Source organism: Molothrus ater, chromosome 30 (assembly GCF_012460135.2).
Source record: "Molothrus ater isolate BHLD 08-10-18 breed brown headed cowbird chromosome 30, BPBGC_Mater_1.1, whole genome shotgun sequence".
Taxonomy (NCBI): domain Eukaryota; kingdom Metazoa; phylum Chordata; class Aves; order Passeriformes; family Icteridae; genus Molothrus; species Molothrus ater.
In genome coordinates, this window is record NC_050507.2 from 2,021,227 (window position 1) to 2,046,997 (window position 25,771).

Here is a 25,771-nt window from a genome sequence, read left to right on the forward strand (position 1 = left end):
AACACCCCAAACCACAGACTGCCACCCCAAACCACCATCTGAGCACCCCAAACCACAGACTGCCACCCCAAACCCTGGGTAAATACCCCAAAACACAGGCTGAGCACCCCAAACGCTGGTAGGGCACCCCAGACCACGGGCTGAGCACCCCAAACCCTGGTAAGCACCCCAAACCATCATCTGAGCATCCCAAACCCTGGGTAAGCACCTCAAGCTCCAGGCTGAGCACCCCAAACTCTGGTTAGGGCACCCCAAACTCTGGTTGGGGTACCCCAAACCAGAGACTGACACCCCAAACCCTGAGTAGGGCACCCCAAACCATGGGCTGAGCACCCCAAACCCTGGGTAGGGCATCCCAAACCCTGGGTAGGGCACCCCCAGCCCCAGGCTGAGCACCCCAAACCCTGAATAGGGCACCCCAGACCCTGAATAGGGCACCCCAAACCCCAAATAGGGCACCCCAAACCCTGAATAGGGCACCCCAAACCCTGAAAAGGGCACCCCAAACCCCGAATAGGGCACCCCAAACCCCAGGCTGAGCACCCCAAGCCCAGATTAAGACACCCAAGCCCCTCCATACCCTCATGCCATGCCCAGCAACAGCTGCCCAGTTCCTCCCAGTCTCTAACTGGGCACAGACCAAGGTGGCAGCTGTGATGTGCTGGGAACACTTTGGAGCTGAAGCCCTAAATTGAGCCAGGAGTGCCCAGTGCCCATCCTGCCATGGTGCCCCCAGTGCCCAGCGTGGAAGCTTGGGCAGCTCTTAGGTGATAAAATAGCTTTACACTTTATTAAATATATTAAATCTTAATCATTAAATAGTTATGTGGCAAAGCTGGTTCTGCTGAACGTCCCATCCTGGTCATGTCCAAACATCTCCAAGCATGGGGTGGATTTTGGGATGGTGAGGAGCAACGGGGGATGAAGCTGGCCGAACCAAAACACCTCAGAAAAACACCAAAATATTGGCAAAGAGCAAAGAGGGCATTTCTTTGGCAAGGGGGGTGCTGGCTGCTGGAATTGATGACCTTAAAAATCATCCTAAATGCCTTTGTGATCTGTCCCCTCGGGGCTGGAAGGATCATCCTGACGCTCAGACCACTCTGGACGCCGGCAGCTCCTCATTTTTTGGGATCCCCACAATCCAGGGTGCAGATCCAGGGGGATGCTGCCCTTGTGCCAGACTTTGCCAGCGAAACCCATCCCTCCTCTAGCGGGCACCGCGGCTCTGCCGGGGAATTCCTGCCAGGGCCGGCCGGGCGGGTCCGGGCAGCTCCGCCCGGATGGAGCCGGCGCTGGGTGGGTGCCCCTGGGGCTGGGGGTGGTTCTGCCCTTGGTGCCCCTGGGGCTGGGGGTGGTTCTGCCCTTGGTGCCCCTGGGGCTGGGGGTGGTTCTGCCCTTGGTGCCCCTCGGGTGCCCCTCAGGCTGGGGGTGCCCCTCGGGGTGGGGGTGGTTCTGCCATCCGTGCCTTAAGAGCTGGGGGTGGTTTTGCCATCGGTGCCCCGAGTGTGCCCCCAGGGCTGGGGGTAGTTCTGCCCTTGGTGCCCCTCGGGGTGGGTTCTTCCGGGGCTGGGGGTGGTTCTGCCCTCGATGTCCCTCAGGGTGGGTGCTCTGCGGGATGGGGGTGGTTCTGCCAACAGTGCCCCCAGAGCTGGGGGTGGTTTTGCCATCCGTGCCCCTCAGGCTGGGGGTGGTTCTGCCAACAGTGCCCCCAGAGCTGGGGGTGGTTTTGCCATCGGTGCCCCTCAGGCTGGAGGTGGTTCCGCCATCCGTGCCCCTCAGGGTGGGTGCCCCCAGGGCTGGGGGTGGTTCTGCCCTCGGTGCCCCTCGGGATGGGTTCTCCCAGGGCCGGGGGTGGTTCTGCCATCGGTGCCCTGAGAGCTGGGGGTTGTTCTGCCGTCCGTGCCCCTCAGGCTGGGGGTGGTTCTGCCCTCGATGCCCCTCGGGGTGGGTGCCCCCAGGGTTTGGGGTGATTCTGCCCTTGGTGCCCCTCAGGATGGGTTCTCCCAGGGCTGGGGGTGGTTCTGCCATCGGTGCCCCTCAGGCTGAGGGCGGTTCTGCCATCGGTGCCCCTCAGGCTGAGGGTGGTTCTGCCATCGGTGCCCCTCGGGGTGGGTGCTCCGAGGGCTGAGGGCGGTTCTGCCATCCGTGCCCCTCAGGCTGGGGGTGGTTCTGCCATCCGTGCCCCTCGGGATAGGGACCAGCTGCCATCCCCGTCGCGCCGGTGTCGGATGACGGATCCAGGGATATTTTTAAGACCGGGTGGAAGATTCCTCCTTTGGTGTTTTTTTTTTCTTTTCCTATTTTTTTTTTTTTTTCGTGTTTCCAAATTCAACCATCTCAAAGGAGGAGCGGGAGAGGCAGGAGCTGCGAGCGAATCCCCTCTGCGAGCGGAGCCACCCCGTCCCCGGTGCCGCCCGTCTGCGGCTCCGGTGTCCGGTTCCCGGCGCTCACTGCTCCAGTTTTGGCTTCTCGGCGGAATTGCTGAGCTTCTTCAAGGTCTTTTTAATGCGCAGGGCGGTGAGACGAGCCGAGGGGCTCTGGTACCAGCACTCCTTCATGATCCTCGCCAGCGCCGACAGAACCTGAGGGGGAGGCACAGAAAGGGGGATAAATGTGAGGGTTTGATGGGCAGTGTGAAAAACGCCAATCATTTGGTTTTAAAATTTAAAAGTAATAAAATGGTTCTAAAAATAGTTATGTGAATAGATATAGTTATAAATATAACTATATATTTAAATATATATGGTTTATATATAAATATAAATATAAATATAAATATAAATATAAATATAAATATAAATATATAGTTACATTTAAATATATTTAAATATAACTATATATAAAATATATATAGTTAATATATATAGTTATATATATAATATATATTTATTACATTATATATATTACATATATATAATATAATGTAATATATATTATATATATAACTATATCTATTAACTATATATTTTATATATATATGTATATATAAACACATAAATATATTTCCTTTATTTAAATATATATTTTAAAATATATATTATTTAAACTATTTTATTTTAATATATATTTTAAAACATAAATATAACTATATATATATATAAATATAACACTTTGGTTTTATTGTCTCATATTGTCCTAATCCAAATTGTCCAAATTATTATTACTCTAATTATATTAAAGAGTTATGGATGTCTGGGTACCTTTTCTGGGCAGCATAAGCCTGAAAAAGGACCCACATTAACAGAAGATTCACCCTTAAAAGCCACGGCCTGTTGCATATTCATACATCTCATGCATGATGCATAAATTCCATTCAAACACAGGATTCTGGCTGGGCAGTGTCAGCTTCTTCCTCTGAATCCTGATGGTGTCTTCAGCACTGAGCAAGGCGGGAATGTGAAAAACGCCAATCACTTGTTTTTAAAATTTTAAAAGTTTCATAGTAATGAAAGGGTTATAAAAATAGTAAGATAATTAGAGTAACAGTAATTTGGACAATTTGGATTAGGACAATATGAGACAACAGAAACAAAGAGTTATGGACATCTGGGTACCTTTTCTGGGCAGCATAAGCCCGAAAAAGGACCCACATTAACAGAGGATTAACCCTTAAAAGCAACGGCCTGTTGCATATTCATACACCTCATGCATGATGCATAAATTCCATTCAAACACAGGATTCTGGCTGGGCAGTGTCAGCTTCTTCCTCTGAATCCTGATGGTGTCTTCAGAGCTGAGCAAGGTGGGAAGAAGTTTTGTTTCTCCTGATAATGGAGCAATAAATTCTCTTTCTCTGAAATATTCAGGTGTCCTGTGGCTGCTGTCTCAGTGCGAGTCCTTTCTTTAAAAAACGTATCTTACATAGCATAGTTTTGTGAAAAAATGTGTATTTTATGATTGGCTTTTTGTAAATATTAAATTGAATATGATATGTGTTGTGTTAGAAAGCGATGCTGTATTAATTCTCTTAAGTAGTGTGTTAAATATAGTTTTAGGCTATAAGATAATTGTAAAATAGAAACGATGCTGTGTAGGATATTTCTTTTTCTAAAGGAAGGACTCGCAGTGAGACAGCGGCCACAGGACACCGAAATCTTACAGAGAAAGAGAATTTATTGCTCCATTATCAGGAGAAATGAACTTCTTCTTGCCTTGTTTGGGCAGGACGATGCCACTAGGATTCAGAGGAAGAAGCTGACACTGCCCAGACAGAATCCTGTGTTTGAATGGAATTTATGCATCATGCATGAGGTGTATGAATATGCAACAGGCTGTTGTTTTAAGGGTTAATCCTCTGTTAACCTTAGTCCTTTTTCGGGTTTATTTTGCCCAGAAAAGGTGCCCAGATGTCCATAACTCTTTGTTTTTATTGTCTCATATTGTCCTCAATCCAAATTGTCCAAATTATTATTACTCTAATTCTATTACTATTTATATAATAATAAAATATTACTAATAAATAGTAATATTTAATATAGTAATAAAAAGATACTATTTATATATACTAATAGTAACAGTAATAATTAATATATAACACATAATTATATATTAATTAATTAATATATAATATATAATTAATATATTATTTATAATTTATACTATTTATACTATTGGTATAAATTATATATAATTAATATATATAATTTATACTAATAGTAATAATTAATATAGTAATAAACATATACTATTAATATAGTAATAAAATATTACTATAAAAATAGTAATAGAAGTAACAATAATTTGGACAATTCGGATTTTTTGGCCCATTTTATTACTACCAAACTTTAAAATTTTTAAAAACAAGCGCTTGGCATTTTTCACTTTCTATTTTAACATCTTATAACCTAAAACTATATTTAACACACTACTTAAGAAAATTAACACAGCAAAAATTTCTAACATAACACAAATAATATTACATTGAATATTTATGGATATAGAATAATAAAATACATATTTTTTTTCCCAGGTAGCAATGGGTGGGGCTCACCGAGTCGGAGAAGAGGCGGTTGGGGATCACGGGGGTCTGCTGGTCCACACACACCACCTTCTTCATGTCCTCGAAGCTGGGGTCGCTGGGCACGGCGTCGAAGAAGGGCGGCCGGTACTCCTCCACTATGCCTGTGGGACAGAGGGACAGCGAGGGTTAACGCCATCCTCGTCCTCACCCCCATCCTCATCCTCACCGTCATTATCATCCTCATCCTCACCCCCATCCTCCATCCTCATCCTCACCCTCATCCTCACCCTCGTCTTCATCCTCATCCTCACAATCATCTTCATCTTCCATCCTCATCCTCCATCCTCATCCTCATCCTCACCGTCATCCTCATCCTTCATCCTCACCCTCCATCCTCATCCTTACCCTCATCCTCATCCTTCATCCTCACCCTCCATCCTCATCCTTACCCTCATCCTCATACTCCATCCTCACCCTCCATCGTCATCCTCATCCTCACCCCCATCCTCCATCCTCATCCTCATTGTCATCCTCACCATCATCCTCATCCTCATCCTCACCCTCATCCTCATTCTCATCCTCACACTCATCCTCATCCTCCATCCTCATCCTCACCCTCATCCTCACCCTCATCCTCACCGTCATCCTCACACTCATCCTCATTCTCATCCTCACTCCCATCCTCATCCTCCATCCTCACCCTCATCCTCACCGTCATCCTCATCCTCACACTCATCTTCATCCTCATCCTCACCGTCATCCTCACCCTCACAGTCATCCTCACCATCATGCTCACCGTCATCCTCATCCTCATCCTCACCATCATCCTCATCCTCCATCCTCATCCTCCATCTTCATCCTCATCCTCACACTCGTCCTCACCATCATCCTCATCCTCATCCCCATCCTCACCCCCATCCTCACACTCATCTTCATCCTCATCCTCACCCCTCATCCTCATCCTCCATCCTCACCCCCATCCTCACCCTCATCTTCATCCTCATCCTCATCCTCACCCTCATCCTCACACTCGTCCTCACTGTCATCCTCATCCTCACTCCCATCCTCACCTCCATCCTCAGCCTCATCCTCACCCTCATCCTCATCCTCACCCTCATCCTCACCCTCACTGTAATAAACGTACAACTTTTACAGTTTTTGGGGTGTAGGAATGTGCCCCCTGTTGACAGAGTGACCAAACTGTCCTTGGTCTCTTAAAAAGGGAAAAAGCCCAGAAGTTTCTTTCCTCAATTAGCAAAGAAGACACCTCATAGGACCTGAGGGACTTCACCTCAAACTTAAGGAGAGCCAATGGGACAGGAGCCAAAAAGTCCCACCTGAGCAATTCATTAGAAAAAGAAGAGAACAAAAGAACTGATTGCTTTTGTGGGGTGCTTTACCAGGAGCAAAAACCTCGACTTTTCTCTATAAAGAGATTTGTTATTTTGCTTTTTATGAAAACTTTTCTGTTTCCAGCACTACCACAGAAGCCATCCTGCTGATTTTATGCCTTCTGAGGTAGCTGAGCTATCTTGGGTGTGTGGATCTCCAAGAGCTGATGAGACCTGACTCAAGGAGACCCTTACATCAGTGGAGTTTGGGTTTTTTCCCTCTTGCACCTGGCTCGGTTTTTCTCTATAAAGAGTTTTGTTATTTTGCCTTTTATGAAATTTTTTCTGTTTCCAGCACTGCCACAGAAGCCATCCTGCTGATTTTATGCCATCTGAGGTAGCTGAGCTATCTTGGGTGTGAAACAGATCTCCAAGAGCTGATGGGACTTTGCTCAAGGATTCCCAGATTTCAATCATGGGCTGCTGGAGGGTCCCTGGAGCTGCTCCCTGCAGCATCAGCCCCTGGGCTGTGCCTCTCCTGGGCACAGGGGGTGGTGGCTCTGGTGTCACCGGTGGCTCCAGCACCAGCCCCACCACGAGGATCATCACCCACAGCAGCCCTCGGCACTGTGGCCACCTCCCCTCAGCACCTGGTGGCCAGCCTGCCAGCTGGCCCAGCTAATCTCGGTTTAATTCTTGCATATGTCCGTGTCCCAGAGGGATTTAATGGCTCTGCGAAGCCCAGAGCCCCCAGCAGCTCCTGCACCCCAAAACCTCAGGGTCCCCTGGGGTTCTCCCCATCCCCGATCCCCCGGAGAGTGAGGGGTGCTGGAAGGGTTAAACCCAGCCGGTTGAAGGTCATTCCTACGCAAGGCTGGGGTGATTCGGAGTAAATGTGTCATCCGAGGGAGCCCTGGGGACACAAATGAGATTATCCCGGCCAGACTGCGCCTGGGGGGACCCTCCCACCCCATCCGCCAGCGCCCACCATTTAATTAACATTTAAATGGACTTTGCCGTGAGGAGCAGCGCTGGCCAGGCTGCCCCAATTCCGTTCATCCCCAGCTCAGGGGGACCCTTCCCCTTGTCCCAGTCCCGATTTCCCGAGCCAAACCCGGCGGCCGGAGGTCCCGGCCGTGGCCGCTTTCCAGGCAGCGCTTGAAGCCGCTTGTTTTCTAATCAGCGCTGAACAAACAAAGCACTGATTGAGCCTAATGGGCCCTTTAATCAGGGAGCCGGGTGCTGACACTAGATTACAGTGTTTATAATTTACAGCTAATCTTCTGGGCGAAGGAAAAGAGGGAAAAAAAAAAAAAGAAAAAAAAAGAAGAGGGAAGGAGGGAACGGAGGAGGAGCCGGGGCCGGGAGCTGCTCACCGTTCACCACCGTTCTCCGGGTGATCTCCCAGAGCACCAGCCCGTACGCCCAGATGTCCGTCTTCTTGTAGGACTCGAAGCAGTCGGTGCGGATCTGCTCGCTCAGCACCTCCGGGGCCATGTAGCGCTTGGTGCCCACGCGGGGGTTGTTGCCAATGTCCAGGTAATCGCTGCCCTGGGAGTGCATGACGGCCAGCCCTGGGGACACAGGTCACAGAGGCATTTAGGATGATTTTTAAGGTCATTAATCCCAGCTATAAAATGCTGGGATAACGGCCCTGAGCAGTGCTGTGCTGGTGCTGCATCCATGGGGCTCAAGATCCCTGAGGTCCCAAAACCCCAGGATGCCACATCCTTGTGGCACCATCACCCTGGGGCGCCACATCCCTGGAATGTTCCATCCCTGGGGTACCGCATTCCCAGAACATCACATCCCTGGAATGTTCCATCCCTGGGGTACCGCATTCCCGGAGCATCACATCCCTGGAATGTTCCATCCCTGGGGTACCGCATTCCCAGAACATCACATCCCTGGAATGTTCCATCCCCGGGGTACCACATTCCTGGAGCATCACATCTGTGGGGTTCCACAGCCCTGGAGCACCATGTCCCTGGGGTTCTACATCCCCGAGGTACCTCATCTCTGGGGTATTTAATCCCTGGGGTATCTCATCCCTGGGGGTACCTCATCCCTCGATACCTCATCTCTGGGGTATACCCCATCACTGGGGTACCTCATCCTTAGGGCACCACATCATTGGGGCACCTCATCCCTGGGGTACCACAGCCCCGGGGTACCTCATTCTTGGGGTGCCTCATGCCTGGATACCTCATGCTCAGGGTACCTCATATTGGGGGTACCTCATCTCTGGGGTACCACACCCCTGGATTCCTCATCCCTGGGGTACCACATCCCTGGGGTACCTCATTATTGGGGGGTGCCTCATCACTGGGGTACCACACCCCTGGAGTACCTCATCTCTGGGGAATCTCATCCCTGGGGTACCACGCTCCTGAGGTACCACACTCCTGGATTCCTCATCCCTGGGGTACCCCATCACTGGGGTACTCATCCCCGGGGGTACCACTCCCCTGGGGTACCTAATCCTTGGGGAACCACACCCCCAGGGTACCTAATCTCTGGGGTACCCCATCCCTGGAGAAACTCATCCCTGGGGGTATCTCATCCCTGGATACCTCATCCCCAGATACCTCATCCCTGGGGTACCCTATCCTTGGGGTACCTCATCCCTGGGGTACCACACTCCTGGATTCCTCATCCCTGGGGTACCTCATCCCTGGGGTACCACACCCCTGGATTCCTCATCCCTGGGGTACCTAATTTTTGGGGGTACCACCCTCCACCACTCCATCTCACCCAGGTCTGCGATGCAGCACTGCCGGTTGCTTTTCACCAGGATGTTCCTGCTCTTCAGGTCCCGGTGGGCGATGGCAGGTTTGCCCTGAGTGCCAAAAATCTCCACGTGGAGGTGGACGAGGCCGCAGATGATGGAGGAGGCCAGGCCCAGGCAGGTGTCCACGTCCAGGGCTGTCCTCTGCAGGAAGTCGTAGAGGGAGCCGTTCTCGTGGTAGTGCGTGATGAGCCAGAGCTGCGTGCTCGAGTTCCTGGAGGTCATGTCAGAGGCGATGAAACCTGGCCAGGGAGAAACAGCTGGGGTCAGGGAACAGCTGGGGAACAGCTGGGGAACAGCTGGGGTCAGGGAACCTGGGGAACAGCTGGGGAACGGCTGGGGAACAGCTGGGAAATACCTGGGGTCAGGGAACCTGGGGAACAGCTGGGGAACAGCTGGGAAATACCTGGGGTCAGGGAACCTGGGGAACAGCTGGGGAACAGCTGGGAAATACCTGGGGTCAGGGAACCTGGGGAACAGCTGGGGAACACTTGGGAAACATCTGGCAAACACCTGGGATCATGGGAAATACCTGGGATCAGGGAACCTGGGAAACACCTGGGATCATGGGAAACACCTGGGAAACAGCTGGGGACACAGACTCTGGGAAACACCTGGAATCAGGGACCCTGGGACACAGTTGGGATCAGAGACCCTGGGAAACACACGGGATCAGGGACAGGGAGAAACAGCTGGGAACACAGGCCCTGGGAAAGACCTAGGATTAGGGACAGGGAGAAACACCTGGGGATATAGACCCTGAGAAACAGCTGGGATCAGGGAACCTGGGAAACACCTGGGAAACACCTGGGACCCTGGGAAACACCTGGGATTGGGGAACCTGGGAAACATCTGGGATCAGGGACTCTGGGGAAACATCTGGGATCAGGGACAGGGAGAAACACCTGGGGATACAGGCCCTGGAAATCATTTGGGATCAGGGAACCTGGGAGACACCTGGAATCATAGACTCTGGGAAACACAGGGGATCAGGGACTCTGGGAAACACACGGGATCAGGGACCCACCCCGGAGGTGCCAGCCCTCCTGGCTCACCCAGGATGTTGTCGTGCCGCAGCAGGACGGTGTTGTAGATCTCCGTCTCGCGGAACCACGACTGCTCGTCCCGCGAGGAGAAGATCTTGACGGCCACGCTCTCGCCGTGCCACACGCCCCGCCACACCTCGCCATAGCGCCCTTTACCTGCCACAGCCATGGCATCGCCTCACCCAGTGCCCCCAGGACCCGCTGGGAGCACCTGGATCCCGTGTGGGAGAGCCCTGGAGCAGCTCGGGGGTCCTTGGCAAGCATCTCCTCACCCACCCAGCTGCTCCCTCCCTCCCTCCCCAGGCAGCAGGAAAGGGGAAGAACTTGGGGTTTGTCCTAAATTGCAAGACAAGTGTGAATTCTATTGCCATCTGTCAGAGGTGGGACAGTTATCCTCTGTTAATTGGGCAGTTATCTTCTGTTAATTGGGCAGTTTTCTTTATCTCTTCCACAGCCAATCCTCCCCCCAGGAGATATCTTCTGTTAATGGGCCATTAATTAATAATTATCTTCTGTTCATGGGCCATTGAATGTCCCTGCATGGCTGATAAAATTCCATCATCCCACTGGGAGATGCTCTGCCCAGGGGGAGGAGCCAAACATTCCTACCTGGATACAATCTGAGATTTCAAACATTCATACCTGGATACAATCTGAGATTTCAAACATTCCTACCTGGATACAATCTGAGGTTTGGGACACCACAGCAGCCTTTGCCCACTGCATTCCCAGAGGAGCAGCTTTCTGCTGCCCTGCATTGCCAGAGGGAGCCCAGGCCCATCTCCAGCAGCCCTGGAGCTGCAGAGGAAAACTCCCCCCTTGTGCAGGATCCCTGCTCCAGCAGAACCACAGCTGGCACTGCAGGAGGGCTGAGCCCCCATGGGATGGGGCTGTGCCACCCCCTGACACACAGGGGGCCAGGGCCTGTTCTGACTCTGGCAGGGTTATTTTCTATTACTGCATTGTTTATTTTATTTTTATTTTCTTCCCTAATAAAGAACTGTTATTCCTGCTCCCATATCTTTGCCTGAGAGCCCCTTAATTTCAAAATTACAACAATTCAGGAGGAGGAGGTTTCCATTTTCCATTTCAGGGGAGGCTCCTGCCTTCCTCAGCACACACCTGATTTTCAAACCAAGACTGGGTTGCTGCTGGGTTTTGGCTGACACAGCTGGGTCCAAGCCCCTCCTGGCTTTGGAGCTGTGGTGCCAAAACTCCAGCACCAGCTGGGGGTGGCTGGGGCAGCTGAGACATAAACTTTAAGGAATTTGGAGATTTTAGAGGAGCTAAGCTTTTAGTTAGAGATAAGCTTTGTTTGAGTTAATTGAAATAAATTGGTAGGCATTGATGAAGTTAAGAGTTAGTAGTTAATTAATAATTGCTTGTCAGCACAATGTTTGGTTAGCTGGGTTTCTAATGAAGAATATAGAAACTGATAAATGGCTTTTAGGAACATCAGACAATTGTAGGGCTCCTCTGTTCTGTAACCAATTGAAGACGGGAATGGGAGTTCTACCAAGGGCTCATTTGTCAGATTTGCATTGAAAAGGTAGAAAGGTCAGAACGAGGAAGACTTCATTTACTTCCTCATTTTGGGACCCCTCCCCATGAAAGGGACCCCATTTCAAGGGACAAACTGCACATGCTTAATGGCTTTTAAACTAATTACATTATGGGGCGGGGAATGGGATGTACCAGAGTTATGAATTTGTATTTGTATTTTGGGTACTCAATACTTGTATAGATAAAAGGACTCTGCAATCACCTGTAAATTGCAGTGTGTATTTGGGAGTTATCCCACAATAAACACCCACTTTCTAACTCTAAACTGTTAGAGAGTTTTTGGATATTGGTACCAGATCAATATCCATATTGGGAATGGGATGTACCAAAGTTATGAATAAGTGTTTGTATTTTGGGTATTCAATACTTGTATTGAATTTTTATCAATGGATCTCAAAATCCATAGATTTTGGATATCAAAATCCAGTGATCAATATCCTTATTGGGAATGGGATGTACCAAAGTTACGAATATACATTTTTATTTTGGGTGTTCAATATTTGTATAGATAAAAGGACTCTGTAATCACCTGTAAATTGCAGTGTGTTTTTGGGAGTTATCCCACATTAAACATCCACTTTCTAACTCTAAAGTTTTAGAGAGTTTTTGTCTGTCACAGTTGGATATCGACACTAGATCAATATCCATGTTGGGAATGGGATGTACCAAAGTTATCAATATGTGTTTGTATTTTGGGTATTCAATACTTGTATAAACAGAAGGACTCTGTAATCATCTGTAAATTGCAGTGTGTATTTGGGAGCTATCCTACATTAAACATCCACTTTCTAACTCTAAAGTTTTAGAGAGTTTTTGTCCATCACAGTTGGATATCGACACTAGATCAATATCCATATTTTTAAATAATCCACATTTTTTAATATCCATATTTTTTAATAAATCCTCCTTAATTTTAATAAGCCTCCTCTCCTTACCCACACACTCCATGAGGGTGACCTGCCGAGCCACCGTCCTCTGGACAAGGAAGGGCAGCCCAGAACCGCTGCCCGTGGTGCAGTCGTCGTTGAGCAGGTCCTGCACAAACATGGTGACCATGGGGTCAGCCTGGTGTCCATCCCCACACACACCTTGGGGACATTCGGGGTCCCTCACGGGGCTCACCCACCTCTAAGGTGCTGTCTCCCATCATGGATGCCTTCAGCATGAGGTCTGTGTCACCAAAGTCGCTGTGCTTGTGGCGCTGCTGGGCCACCTTCCAGCAGAAGAGCGCCGTGAGCGCCGCGAGGACGAGGAGGGAGAGCAGCGGGACGAAGATCATCAGGAGGAGGTTGGGTAGGGAAGGCGTCGTTACCAGGGCATCTTCTCCTGGGTGGGGGAAACGAGGGTGTGGCATTCACATTCTCTGAAAAAAATCCCTCCGCCCAGGATTTATCTCCTGGGAAGCTGAGGAGCCTCAGAGAAAAGGGAAACAATTCTGATCTCATTTGCTTCTCCTGTGTTTTGCTCATGTGGAATTTGTTTGGAGATTGTTTCATTGGATTCTGGTGTGAATTGTTTTGACTCTTTGGCCAATCAGGGCCAAGCTGTGTCAGGACTTTGGAAAGAATCACGAGTTTTCATTATTAGATTTTTAGCATTCTGTAAATATCCTTTCTGTATTCTTTACTTAGTACAGTATTCTTTAATATAATATAGTATAATAAAGTAATAAATTAGCCTTCTGAGAACATGGAGTCAGATTCATCATTCCTCCCTGCAAATACAAAACGAGGGGTGGAAGGGTGAGAGTGACCTGGGAGGATAATAGAATAGAATAGAATAGAATAGAATAGAATAGAATAGAATAGAATAGAATAGAATTTCTTTAAATATTATTTCTTATTTATTTTATTATTATATTTTTATTTGATATATACATTATATTATATATATAATCATATATATTACATTATATATTATATTACATTACATTACATGATATTACATATTATTATATCATATTATATCATACCATATGGTATCATACCACACCACACCATATATAATGTAATATAATGTAATGTAATAATATTATATTATATTATATTATATTATATTATATTATATTATATTATATTATATTATATTATATTATATTATATTATATTATATTATATTATATTATATTATATTATATTATACTATATTATATTATATTATATTATATTATATTATATTATATTATATTATATTATATTATATTATATTATCATAATACAATAATAAATGAACCTTCTAAGAACATGGAGTCCGATTCATCAATTCCTCCTTCATCCTGGGGACCCAACCACATCCCCAGCCACATGGGCAGCTCATCCCCTGTCCCCTGTCCCCTGTACCTTGCAGGAAGATCTCCAGCTGGGCGTTGCACATGTGGAAGTTGCAGCACCTCATGCCGTACTGCTCCGTGACGGGCGTGTGGCAGTGTTCCAGAATGTTCTGGGAGAAGCATCCCCGGTGCTGGGTGATGGTACCCTCCTCCCTCCTCTTGCTGACAAAGCACACCTGGCCCGTGCAGTTGGGCTGGCTGCAGTGGGGCACGTCACAGGCACACAGCAGCTCCTCTGCGGGCACCAGGAGGGGACACTGGGTCACCCCACTGCCCACCTGGGAGCTCTGGTGGCTTTGGGGACAGGGACATTCTCCTAAAGGCTCCAAATTAGGAGAATGAGTGGCTTGGAACCGTCAGAAAAGGAGGGGAAGGCTGCTGTGGGTGCTCAACTCATCCTGGCACCTCCCAGAAAATCTCCTGCTCCCAGTTGGGCTCCAAATCCCAGCCCTGAACCTGGGGGTCTCCTGTTCCCCAAGAGGCTCCATGGGATGGGCTGTGCCTGCCTGGGATAGATCCAGCCCAGCAGCTGGGATTAACTGGGATGCACTGGATTACCACACACAGGGTCACATCCTGCCCACAAAATCCCAGAGCACATGGGGCACCTATGGGAGCCCGGGGCGAGATCAAAAGCTCCAAACTCATCCTGTGCCTTCCCAGTGGGTGTTTTGGGATCTGGGTGTCAGGGAAAAACTCCAGGGTCTTTCCTGGAGTTTTTCCTGACTTCCCCGAAGTTGCTTTCCCGTACCATGGTGGCTCAGATGGCAGCCACGCTCCCAAATTCCTAATTTAGCTCTGCCCTTTTGCACAGAAAATATCCCTCCTGGAATCAGGGAGTTCAGTGTGAGGGCAGCCAGACATCCGGTGGTGAGGGGACAGTGAGGGGACAGCGAGGGGGTGGCTCTGGTGGCCATCCTGCACTCCCTGTCCCCCTGCCCAAAGGCTGCCCGTGCTGTGGGGTGCTGCTGGGGCTGGTTTGGGGTTGGTGGCTGTTGGGAAGAATGAAAGTTTGACAAGAAAGTCTCACAGATATGTGTGCTTAGCAGAAAGATTTTCAAATGTTGAGTCTGGTGAAAGAATAGAGATGGAAGCAAGTTTTGATATAGAAGAAAAGAATTGCTGAGCGAGTCTTACTGGACAATCAAAGAGGCAAAGGGTGGGTTAATTAGAGGGGTTTTTATGGCTTACAACAAAGGATAAACCCACCTCAAACAAGAAGATGTTTTTACCAAGCAGAAAGAGAGCACAGGCAAACAAGGCAGCAAATGTGGCAAGTAGAAAAAAAGTCTCAGAATTTTCCACTGCAAGAAAACTGAAAAACAACTCCTAGCTTAAACTGTAATGCACTAACTTTTAGTGATTGGAGAAGAGTAACATGAATTTGGTAATTATAGTAGTTATGATAGGATATATCTAAAAGTAAAGGTATAGATTGGTTCTACTGTATTAAGATGCTCAGTAAAGAATGGTATAAAATGCATTGGAACCAAAAGAAAAGTATAAAATGCAATGTAACCAAACCCAAAGGGTGTCCAGGCCTAGCTGGAGCTGACAGCTGTAGGCACAGGCTCTGTCACCCATGACCCTGGACTGCTGTGACCTCTTAGATAAAATAAACTGCATTTTGGAGAGCTGCCTGGAGTCCCACATCCCTCATTTAGGCTCTTCCAGGTGGCCCCATGGGCTGGACAGCGACCTGGTGGAGACTCATCCCCCCAGTGAGCTCTGCTGCTCCTCCCTGGCACAGCCACGTCAACCTGGACCTCCCTGCAAGAGCACCCAGTCCCCAGGGCACCTGGTGCCCCCCTGGGATGCTGAGCAGCTCCTCCTGCTTCCCACCAACACCATCATCATCATCATCATCATCATCATCATCATCACCACCAGCCCTGGGAAAACCCAGATTTTTAGTATGTGGTACCAGCCTTTCCCTGTGGAAGGGGCTAACAGCAGGCCTGTTAGCTAAAGGAGCGAGAAGAAGCTGAGAAGCAAGAAGTTGATAAGGAGCTCTCTCTAAGGCTGTGACCAAGTAGACTGAAAGAAGTGAAGAATTGAAGAAAGATAAGAGAACTTTGCAGCTGGACGAAGGATTTTTAGGAAGTTATTTGAAGTCACTGTAACTTTTCACCAATAGTGTTATGTTGACTGATTGTAGCCAATAATTAATGTAGAAAAAGCATAAACAATTGAAAAGTGTACAAAAAGCCAGCCATGTTCAATAATAAAGAGTTGCCATCTGAGACTGCTCGTGGTCTCTGCTTTGTGTCGTGACCGCCTCGACAGCGACATTTCCCCACCTCCCCTCTGGTGACAGCAACACACTTGATCAACCACAATTAATTAAGCTGGGATCCTCTCTGGGGGATGGCTCACCACAGTCCCTGAGGAGCCCAGCTTCCTCCCTGGCTTTTATTTTGGGCAGAGGTGCTCCCCAAAAGCCGAGGGTTTATTTTAACTCTTTGTCACCAGCCCCATTGGCACTCACCGGCTGCAAAGCTGAAGGACAGGGTCATCAGCGCCAGCACCACCCGGCCACCAGCCCCACACGGCATCATCCTGGGGAGAGAGAGGGGGGTCAGAGCAGCCCCTGCACCCCCAGAGCCCATCCCCAACCCTGGGGGCTTTGGGAAGGGATGGGCTTTGCAGAATTCAGGCACGGACAGAGTGAGGTAAGATGTGTTTGGCTCCGGACATCCTGGGCACGGCCCTTCCTGAGAACAGATCCCAGGACCTCCCAAGCTCAGGGGACCTCCCTGGCATGCTGTGGGTGCCACTTGTGGCCCCACAGAGCTCAGGAATGTGCTGGAACCAGGTCCTTGCCATGTCCATGCAGCCCAAAGCTCCTTCCTTTCTCCCAGTGATCCCCACACCGGCACCGCCTGTTAAATTCACATTCTCTGGAAAATCCCTTCACCCAGGATTTTCCTCCTAGGAAGATGAGGAGCCTCAGAGAAAAAGGAAAACAATTCTTATCCCATTTGCTTCTCCTGTGTTTTGCTCATGTGGAATGAGTTTGGACATTGTTTACCCCCAGGTGATTGTTCCATTGGATTCTGGTGTGAATTGTTTTGACTCTTTGGCCAATCAATGTCGGGACTCTGGAGAGAGTCACGAGTTTTCATTATTATCTTTTTAGCATTCTGTAAGTATCCTTTCTGTATTCTTTAGTACAGTATAGTTTAATGTTCTTTAATATAATAAAGTAATAAATAATTAATTTAATAATAAATAAATAAATAATAAGTAATATAATAAAGTAATAAATTAGCATTCTGAGAACATGGAGTCAGATCCATCATTCCTCCCCGCCACGGGGGTCCAGGACACGAACATCAGACACCACCCAGCCCCTCCAGGACCTTCCCAAGCCCTCCATGCCCACTCTAATTCCCTGTTTCCCTCAGCTGAGGTGACACTTCCCAGGCTGGAACCATTCTCCAGGCAGCACAAGGAATTTTTATTTCCATTCTATTTTAAAAAGGGCCTTTCCTGTAGCATTCACATTCTCTGAAAAAATCCCTTCACCCAGGATTTTTCTCCTGGGAAGCTGAGAAGCCTCAGAGAAAAGGAAAACAATTCTCAGCTCATTTGCTTCTCCTGTGTTTTGCTCATGTGGAATGTGTTTGGAGATTGTTCCATTGGCTTCTGGTGTGAATTGTTTTGACTCTTTGGTCAATCAATGTCAGGACTCTGGAGAGACTCACAAGTTTTCATTATTAGATTTTTAGCATTCTGTAAGTATCCTTTCTGTATTCTTCAGTATAGTTAGTATAGCATTCTTTAATACAATATAGTATCATAAAATAATAAATCAGCCTTCTGAGGACATGGAGTCAGATTCATCACTCCTCTGTGCCAAATACGCTTCCAAGGCTGCTTCACATCCTTTGGAATGTGTTTGGAGATTGTTTCATTGGATTCTGGTGTGAGTTGTTTTGGCTCTTTGGCCAATCAGGGCCAAGCTGTGTTGAGACTCTGGAAAGAGTCATGAGTTTTCATTATTATCTTTTTAACATTCTCTAAGTATCCTTTCTGTATTTTTTAGTATAGTCTAGTTTAATATTCTTTGTCAGAATCCAGGACATCCCTCTGGCTGCCCTGGATGGCTCAGAGTCCCTGGCACAGAGCCCAAGACCCCTGTGCCTTTGTTTTTGACCCATGATAAAAATGACCAACCTATATGAGGAATTACAAGCCACAAAATTTTAAGTAAAATGATAGTTAGTTTGTCACAGGGTGAAAAGTAGAATTTTGAGGTTTTTAGAATGGGGGCTTGAGGTCCCAAGATAAAGGAATTTAGGTGTGCCTTATCCTTCTTTCTCCTTCCTAGCCTCCATCTTCTAAGTGATGGTGGCACTTTTAAATTAGTTTAGAGTAGGAAAACACTGTCTAACTTAAGTGATAAGTATTGGAAAATAATTGTAAATAAAGTACACGTAGTTTTTAGTATAAAAGATGACACTGCCCTGAAGGTGGGCAGTGTGCCACTGACTGACCTGCTGAACCTCAGCAAGCCAAGGAAAAAATGTCATAAATAGCAGAAAATAAACAACCTTGAAAACCAGAACAAAAAAAAATCCTGACTCCTTTTTCTGTTGTCAGGCTGAGAAAAGAAACTCTCTGACACATCTTGGGGTCAGCCAAAATGACAGAGACCCCAGTATAATATAGTATCATAAAATAATAAATATATTAATATAATATAATATAATATAATATAATATAATATAATATAATATAATATAATATAATATAATATAATATAATATAGTATCATAAAATAATAAATTAGCCTCCTAAGAACATGGACTCAGATTCCTCATTCCTCCCAACATCGAGGCACCCCACAAATACAGAGACCCCTGAGAATTCTTTAATATAATATAGTATCATAAAATAATTATATTATATTATATTATATTATATTATATTATATTATATATTATATTATATTATATTATATTATATTATATTATATTATATTATATTATATTATATTATATTATATTATATTATATTATATTATATTATATTAAGTTAGCCTTCTGATATATAATATAGTATCATAAATATAATATAGTATCATAAAATAATAAATTAGCCTCCTGAGAACATGGAGTCAGATTCCTCATTCCTCCCAACATCGAGGCACCCCACAAATACAATAACTCCCTGCTGCTCCCAGGGTTCCTGCTCCATAAAAACACAGCCCTGCTGATGCCACAGCACTGCTGAGGATCCCAAATTTGGGAAAACCTTCCTGTGGGATGGAGCCCAAATCCCCTACACCACGAGCAGGGTCTCCCTCCTGGGGCTGCTTTTATGTGCACAGCTTATCAATGACACAAACAGAGGTGCTGGGACAGCCAAAAATTCCTTGCTGAGCCTTTGGGGGAGGGAAGTTTGGCTATTTTTAATCTTCCTTTTTATTTCATTTTTTTTTTTTTTCTCTTTGTGAAAGAGCCATTTGTGCCAAGGCAAACACGGCCATCCCCCCCAGCCTCACAACCCCGGCCCCTCCTCAGCTCATTCTTCGTGTTCCCGACATAAACATGGCAAAAGGCTCCGTTTCCTGCAATTGAAGAGCCCAGCCCAGGGCTGCTGGGACAGGAATCAAGATTGTTTAGATCCTGCCCTTGATGGGGAAGCGCAGTCACGCAAGGCCGGCACACGCGGACGTGGCTGACCCCGGCAGGCCCCAGCCCTGCTGAAATCGGGCTGTTCCTCCCCAAAATAACTCCCTTGGTTGTGGCTCGAGGGGAGGAAACAGTGGGAAGATCAGTGAGAAAATCCTGGGTGCTGGGAATGGAGGGCAGGTCCTTGGTGGGGGAGTGACGCCAGCTGATCCACCCGACCCTGTCTGGGCCAGGTTCAGCTTTGGTTTAAAATCCCAACTCCCCCAGAGCTGGGCTAGGATCTGCTTTGGTTTAAAATCCCAACTCTCCCAGAGCTGGGCTAGGATCTGCTTTGGTTTAAATTCCCAACTCTCCCAGAGCTGGGCTAGGATCTGCTTTGGTTTAAAATCTCAGCTCCCCAAGAACTGGGCTAGGATCAGCTTTATTTTAAAATCTTAACTTCCCCAGAGATGGGCTAAGATCTGCTTTATTTTAAATTCCCAACTCTCCCAAAGCTGGGTTAGGATCTGCTTTATTTTAAATTCCCAACTCTCCCAAAGTTGGGCTATAATCAGCTTTATTTTAAAATCCCAACTCTCCCAGAGCTGGGCTAGGATCTGCTTTATTTTAAAATCCCAGCTCTCCCAAAGCTGGGTTAGGATCTGCTTTATTTTAAAATCCCAATTCACCCAGAGCTGGGCTAGGATCAGCTTTATTTTAAATTCCCAACTCTCCCAGAGCTGGGCTAGGATCTGCTTTATTTTAAAACTCAACCCCTCTGGAGCTGGGTTAGGATCAGCTTTATTTTAAATTCTCAACTCACCCAGAGCTGGGCTAGGATCAGCTTTATTTTAAATTCTCAACTCACCCAGAGCTGGGCTAGGATCTGCTTTATTTTAAAATCCCAACTCTCCCAAAGCTGGGCTAGGATCTGCTTTATTTTAAATTCCCAACTCTCCCAAAGTTGGGCTATAATCAGCTTTATTTTAAATTCCCAACTCTCCCAGAGCTGGGCTAGGATCAGCTTTATTTTAAATTCCCAACTCTCCCAGAGCTGGGCTAGGATCTGCTTTATTTTAAAACTCAGCCCCTCTGGAGCTGGGCTGCTGATTCCTCACCAGCACCACATTTCTTGCAGTCCTGAGAGCTGCAGGATGTGTGATTTAAAAGGGAAGCTGAGCCTCCCAGGTGGTGAATTCCCTCCCTGGAGCCACTTCCCCAAAATCCTGAAGCATGAGACAGCTGCAGGATATTTGCCATGAAACACAAAGCAGGCAGGGCCTCACCCAAACTCTGCTGTGTACCAAACATCCCATGGATTGTTGTTGTTATTGAGAGCAAACCTTAATCCAGAGCTGTCCCTGGCATCCCACAGGAAAAACATCCCAGGAAAGGCACAAACCAGTCCTGGCATTCCCATCCCTGTCCCTTCCTTCCTCTTTTCTCATCAGGAACTGCAGCTCATGGGCACCCAGAGCATCTCACCCTGCTTGCCTGGGCGCTGGTTTATATTCTCTGGGAGTTGTAGCATCAGGAGAAGGAAAAAAAAACCCAGGGGAAACCTCTGGGATGGGACATGGGAGCTGGAAGGGAGCTGTGCTGCAGCTCCAGGGTCTGGAGCAAACTCTGGGGAAGGAGAAATTTCTCAGTTTCAGGGTCTGCAGCAAACTCTGGGGAAGGAGAATTTCCCATTTCCAGGGTCTGCAGCAAACCTTGGATAATTTCCCAGTTTAAGGGTCTGGAGCAAACCCAGGGGAAGGGAAATTTCCAGTTTGAGGGTCTGGAGCAAACTTTGAAGAAGGAGAATTTCCCAGTTTGAGGGTCTTCAGCAATCCCTGGGGAATGAGAATTTCCCAGTTTCAGGGTCTGGAACAAACCCTGGGGAAGGAGAATTTCCCATTTCCAGGGTCTGCAGCAAACCCTGGGGAAGGAGAATTTCCCAGTTTGAGGGCCTGGAACAAACCCTGGGGAAGGAGAATTTCTCAGTTTCAGGGTCTGCAGCAAACCCAGGGGAAGGGAAATTTCCAGTTTGAGGGTCTGGAGCAAACCTTGAAGAAGGAGAATTTCCCAGTTTGAGGGTCCGGAGCAAACCCAGGGGAAGGCGAATTTCCCATTTCCATGGCCTGGAACAAACCCTGGGGAAGGAGAATTTCCCAGTTTGAGGGTCCAGAGCAAACCCAGGGGAAGGCGAATTTCTCAGTTTCAGGGTCTGCAGCAAACCCAGGGGAAGGAGAATTTCCCAGTTTCAGGGTCTGCAGCAAACCCAGGGGAAGGGAAATTTCCAGTTTGAGGGTCTGGAACAAACCCAGGGGAAGGAGAATTTCCCAGTTTGAGGGTCTGAAACCCTGGGGAAGGGAAATTTCCAGTTTGAGGGTCTGGAGCAAACCCTGGGGAAGGAGAATTTCCACTCCATGAACGTTTACCACACAAAGAGAGCAGCAAAACCCACTCAAAAGAGCAAAATCCACTCAAAAGAGCAAAATCCACTCAAGAGAGCAGAACCCACTCAAAGGAACAGCAAAACCCACTCCAGAGAGCAGCCAAACCTGCTCAGGTTCTCAGAGGGCTCCAGTGGGAAGGAGCTCCAGGTTGGGGCTCTCCCCAGCTTGGTTTAGGGAGATGGAGCCTCTTTAAGTGACCATTTGGGTCTTTCTTGCCTTTCTCTTCCCGTTTTGCCACTTTCAGGGCTGCTCTTTGGGCCACCCCAATCTCAGCCTCCCACTTCTCCCTCCATCCCCGCCTTTCTGCCTGCTGGTTTTTGGCAGAAAAGTGATTTTATACATTAATAATTTTAATGAGAGACCTGGGATTTGGCTGTGCAGCAGGGGAGCCCTGAGGTGGCAAATTCATGCAGCCCCTGATAGCAGAGCTGTCAACTTTCCCTCATTTTCCCCCACTTTTTTTTTCAAAATACACCCAAATTCCCCATTTCCCATGTCAATCCCAGCCTTCCTGCTGCAGATTTTTTATTATTTCAGCTCTTTAGCAAGGACCTGGGCACAGATCCTGCTGCCACCACACTGAGGTGAGCCCTGATTTGTGCTCCTGGTCCCAATTCCAGCCTCTCTAACCCTGATGTCAGCACCGCAACCCCATAGAACACAAAGGAAACGGGACCAAATCCTGATTTTGGGGGTGAAGCCCTGAGCTTGGGGCAGCCCCAACACCATGAGGAACCCAATTCCATCCTCTCTAACCCTGATGTCAGCACCACAACTCCACAGAACACAAAGGAAACGGGGCCAACTCCTGATTTTCCTCCTTTTTCCCCACATCTTTTCAAAATACACCCAAATTCCACATTTCCCATGTCAATCCCAGCCTTCCAGCAGCAAATTTTTATTATTTCAGCTCTTTAGCAAGGACCTGGGCACAGATCCTGCTGCCACCACACTGAGGTGAGCCCTGATTTGTGCTCCTGGCCCCAATTCCATCCTCTCTAACCCTGATGTCAGCACCACAACCCCATAGAACACAAAGGAAACGGGACCAAATCCTGATTTTGGGGGTGAAGCCCTGAGTTTGGGGCAGCCCCAGCCCCTCTTCCCCACTCACCTCCAGCACCCAGGTCCTGTGGGACCCCCTGGCGCTGCCCAGCCCTTGTCGATCCCAACCTTTCTGCTGCGGTTTTTTATTATTTCAGCTCTTTAGCAAGGACTTGGGGACAGATCTTACTGCCACCAGACTGATTTGTGCTCCTGGCCCCAGTTCCAGCCTCTCTAACCTTGATGGCAGCACCCCAAGGACTTGGGGACAGATCTTGTTGCCACCACACTGATGTGAGCCCCTGGCCCTAATTCCATCCTCTCTAACCCTGATGTCAGCACCACAACCCCACACAACACAAAGGAAATGGGACCAAATCCTGATTTTGGGGGTCAGCCAGGAGGGAAGCCCTGAGCTGGGGGCAGCCCCAACACCATGAGGAACCCAGTTCCAGCCTCTCTAACCCTGATGTCAGCACCACAACCCCACAGAACACAAAGGAAACGGGGCCAAACCCTGATTTTGGGGGTCAGCCAGGAGGGAATCCCCAACCCCATGAGCACCTGGCTCTCCCCCACTCACCTCCAGCATCCAGGTCCTGTGGGATCCCCTGGCACTGCCCAGCCCTGGGGGCCTCTCCCAGGCACGATCCCGCTCCTGGATCCGCCTCAGCTTCGCTCCTGAGCCCCAGCTCCGAGGATCTTCATGGATCTGCTCCCTTCCCACCAGCCATGCTGCCACCCACGGCCGTGCCCGTCCCCCTGGGGCAGGGATTGTCACGATTGTCACCCTTCCCCTGCCCGCAGGGGCCCCGGCTTGGCCACCCCCTCTGTCCAACGCAGCCGTTTGGCAGCTGCTCTGCGGTCTGGATGTGGGAGAAGTCAAAAAAATGTTTCTTATTACTGCCTCTTCCTGCCTGGCTTGTCTCCACCACTCCCAGCTAATAAAGCATTTCCTATTGCTGAGCACACAGCCACCAGCAGCCTCCCTTCCTCCCGCTCACCGGGCCCCAGCTCCATCCTGGCCCCTTTGACTCCCTCCCCGAGCATTTTCCCACCCCAATTTCCCACTTTTTACGGCAAATTCCACCCCATGGCACGGAGGTGGCCGTCAGCACTTCACCCCGAGCATCATCCCCCAGGTGCTCAGCAGGAGCACAGCTTGCTCGGGTGGGGATGGAAGGTTCTAGAGAGGTGCTGTGGGAATGGCCTTGGGCTGCTTGGCCGCCCCTCCCTGGCTATTCCAGGCTGGTTATTCCCAGAAATTCCAGGGTGCAGTGCTGAAGGAGGCCTTTCTTGGGAGGCCTAAAAACAGAGGCTGGACAAAATTAAGGGAATAAAAAGCATTTACTTATTTATTTATTTATTTATTTATTTATTTATTTATTTATTATCTATCTATTTATTTATTCATTATTTACTTATTTATTATCTATCTATCTATCTATCTATCTATCTAATCTATCTATCTATTTATTATTTATTATTTATTTATTTATGTATTATCTATCTACCTATCTATTTATTTATGCATTATCTATCTATTATTTATTTATTTATTTATTTGGTTATTTGTTTATTTATTTATTGAAGGCCTTCAGGTACATTTCAGGCAGACTAAGTCCCCCTCAGGGACTACACCTAAAAACTGAGGCCAGACAAAGTAAAGGGAATAAAAAACATTTATTTATTTGTTTATTTATTTATTATCTATCTATCTATCTATCTATCTATCTATCTATTATTTATTTATTTATTTGGTTATTTATTTATTGAAGGCCTTCAGGTACATTTCAGGCAGACTAAGCCCCCCTCAGGGACTACACCTAAAAACTAAGGCCAGACAAAATAAAGGGAATAAAAAGCAGTTTATTTATTTATTTATTTATTTATTTATTTATTTATTTATTTATTTATTATCTATTTATTTATTATTAATTTGTTTATTTGTTTATTTATTATCTATATTATTTATTTATTTATTATTAATTTCTTTATTTGTTTATTTATTTATTGAAGGCCTTCAGGTACATTTCAGGCAGACTAAGCCCCCCTCAGGGACTACACCTAAAAACTGAGACCAGACAAAATAAAGGGAATAAAAAGCAGGGTTTTTTTAAATCTATCTCTCTATCTATCTATCTATCTATCTATCTATCTATCTATCTATCTATCTATCTATCATCTATCTATTAATTTAATATTTATTTATGTATTATTTATTTGGTTATTTGTTTATTTATTTTTTTGAAGGCCTTCAGGTACATTTCAGGCACACTAAGCCTCCCCACCAGGGACTATACCCAAAAATGGACCAAACTTATAAAAGAATTAAAACCCATGACCCATTGTCCTTTTTGTACCAAAATGTACCTGTAGGGCCTTCTATGAATATAATAATTTTTTATTCCCTTAGTTTTGTCTGCTCTCTGCTTTTAGGTAGCCCAAAAAGGCATCAGGAGGGCAGGAGAGGATTTTACCCTGGGGTGTAATGCAGGATCAGGGTGTGATAGATGAGTAATGGGATGGCTGACTCTCATAAATATATGTAAATATTATATATATTTATATTTATATTTATATTTATATTTATATTTATATTTATATTTATATTTATATTTATATGTTAAGAGAAGTTTTATAGATTT

At 47.0% G+C, this 25,771-nt stretch overlaps 1 protein-coding gene across 1 annotated transcript; it reads right to left on the bottom strand.

Moving 5' to 3' along the window:
* Positions 1–763: 763 nt before the first annotated feature.
* On the bottom strand, positions 764–23,958 carry ACVRL1 (activin A receptor like type 1). Its single transcript, XM_036400010.1, has 10 exons — positions 23,707–23,958; positions 16,509–16,579; positions 14,031–14,255; positions 12,818–13,017; positions 12,627–12,726; positions 10,138–10,284; positions 9,049–9,324; positions 7,671–7,868; positions 4,994–5,124; positions 764–2,585 (listed from the first exon to the last, which is right to left on the bottom strand). Exons 2-10 carry the CDS (start codon positions 16,576–16,578, stop codon positions 2,451–2,453), a joined length of 1,482 nt encoding a protein of 493 aa, XP_036255903.1. The 5' UTR covers position 16,579; positions 23,707–23,958; the 3' UTR covers positions 764–2,450.
* Positions 23,959–25,771: the final 1,813 nt, after the last annotated feature.

Bases quoted from the DNA above. Each gene is read 5' to 3' on its own strand.
- ACVRL1 (XM_036400010.1), bottom strand. From the start codon at position 16,578: ATGATGCCGTGTGGGGCTGGTGGCCGGGTGGTGCTGGCGCTGATGACC. The intron at 12,727-12,817 runs GTGGGTGAGCCC...ATGTTTGTGCAG, and splicing joins TGGGAGACAGCACCTTAGAG to GACCTGCTCAACGACGACTG. The intron at 5,125-7,670 runs GTGAGCAGCTCC...TCTGTCCCACAG, and splicing joins CCGGAGAACGGTGGTGAACG to GCATAGTGGAGGAGTACCGG.